The 1,274-nt window shown below is 67.7% G+C and overlaps 1 protein-coding gene across 1 annotated transcript in view; it reads left to right on the top strand.

Annotated features, from left to right (window-relative positions):
- The window catches only part of NRBP2 (nuclear receptor binding protein 2), a 25,641-nt gene that overhangs the window by 23,746 nt on the left and 621 nt on the right, over window positions 1-1,274 (top strand). The window contains exons 6-8 of the mRNA XM_014538689.1: window positions 5-149; window positions 224-359; window positions 1,161-1,220. Of these exons, the coding sequence (XP_014394175.1) occupies window positions 5-149; window positions 224-359; window positions 1,161-1,220 (341 nt within the window). The remainder of the gene's footprint in view (window positions 1-4; window positions 150-223; window positions 360-1,160; window positions 1,221-1,274) is intronic.

The following is a 1,274-nucleotide window of genomic DNA, read 5'->3' as shown; positions in this document are numbered from 1 at the left end:
CGGGCCTCGCTTTTCCATCTGGCTGGCCCCGCTCCGTCCTGCCCCCAGGCCAGGCAGGCTGGCCAGCCGCCCTCATGTGCTTCTCACGCCCGTGCCAGGTACTCGGAGGTCTCCTGCATGGAGCTGGACAAATTCCTAGAGGACGTCAGGTGAGAGCTGGCGTGAGGCGGGGGGCAGGCGGCTGCCAGGCCCGAGCCCCCAGTCATCCCCGCTGTGTCCCCAGAAACGGGATCTACCCTCTGATGAACTTTGCTGCTGCTCGGCCCCTGGGGCTGCCCCGCGTGCTAGCCCCGCCCCCAGAGGAGGCCCAGAAGGCCAAGACCCCCACGCCCGAGCCCTTTGACTCAGAGACCAGAAAGGTGAGTCCCCACCCTGCTGGGCACTGCCAGGCGGGTGCCCTGCACGGGGCTGGGCCTGGAGTGTCCCCAGCCCCACTCTCCACACTGCTGGAAACCAGGGCCGGGCCGACCCCGCTGTGGAGTTGGGGGTGTTAAGAGAAGCTGGGGTACCCCCTTTCCCAGAGACTCCTTGCCCCTACAGACACCCCTCTCCCACCCCTTGCTGCCTGTGTCCTAAGAGCTGCCCCTGCTCCAGGAGCCCTTGTCGGGGAATCTCACCTGCCCCCGCCCCTCTGATGCCACCCCCTTGGCTTGCTGACTCCCTGACATTCGTGTCCTGGTGCCCCCCACGCCCCCCTCGGCATCATGTTTTCCCGGCCCCTCCTCCTGCCTGGCTCCCTCCCTGCTTCCATGTCCATAACCCCTGGTTCCGGAGCCTCTGGCTTTGCCCTTGTGGGCACCTCTGTTCCCTACCTGGATGCCCCCCCTGCCCCCCTCCCCGCTGGCCTCCTTCCTCTTGGCTCCCCTCCACACCGCAGCCAGAATTCATGTCCCAACAGCCAGCGCTGCCCCAGAGACCGTGGGGCCCTCAGCGGGGCCTGGTGCTGCTCGTTTCCTGTGCTCCGACCTCTGCTTGCCCAGCCCCCTCTGCCCAGCTGTTCCCTGCACCTGTGCAAACCCTCTCACACCCTCGTGAGCGGTGTGTCCAGTCCCGGCCCAGGCCTCTCTGTCCCTCCGGGCCCTTGGAGGTGCATCCGCTCTTGCTCCTCAGTTGCTGAGTCTGAGCCTTTGTGGGTGACCTTGGGCCCCCACCGCCCCCAGGTGATCCAGATGCAGTGTAACCTGGAGAGGAGCGAGGACAAGGCGCGCTGGCATGTGAGCGGGGTGGGGGCGCGGGGCCCAGGCTGGGGGGGGGGAGCTGGGAGTGGGGGGCCC

Source organism: Myotis brandtii, unplaced genomic scaffold, assembly GCF_000412655.1.
Source record: "Myotis brandtii unplaced genomic scaffold, ASM41265v1 scaffold1956, whole genome shotgun sequence".
In the NCBI taxonomy this organism is placed as follows: Eukaryota; Metazoa; Chordata; class Mammalia; order Chiroptera; family Vespertilionidae; genus Myotis; species Myotis brandtii.
Note: the sequence above shows the minus strand (reverse complement) of the source record. Positions and strands in the feature narration are given on the sequence as shown.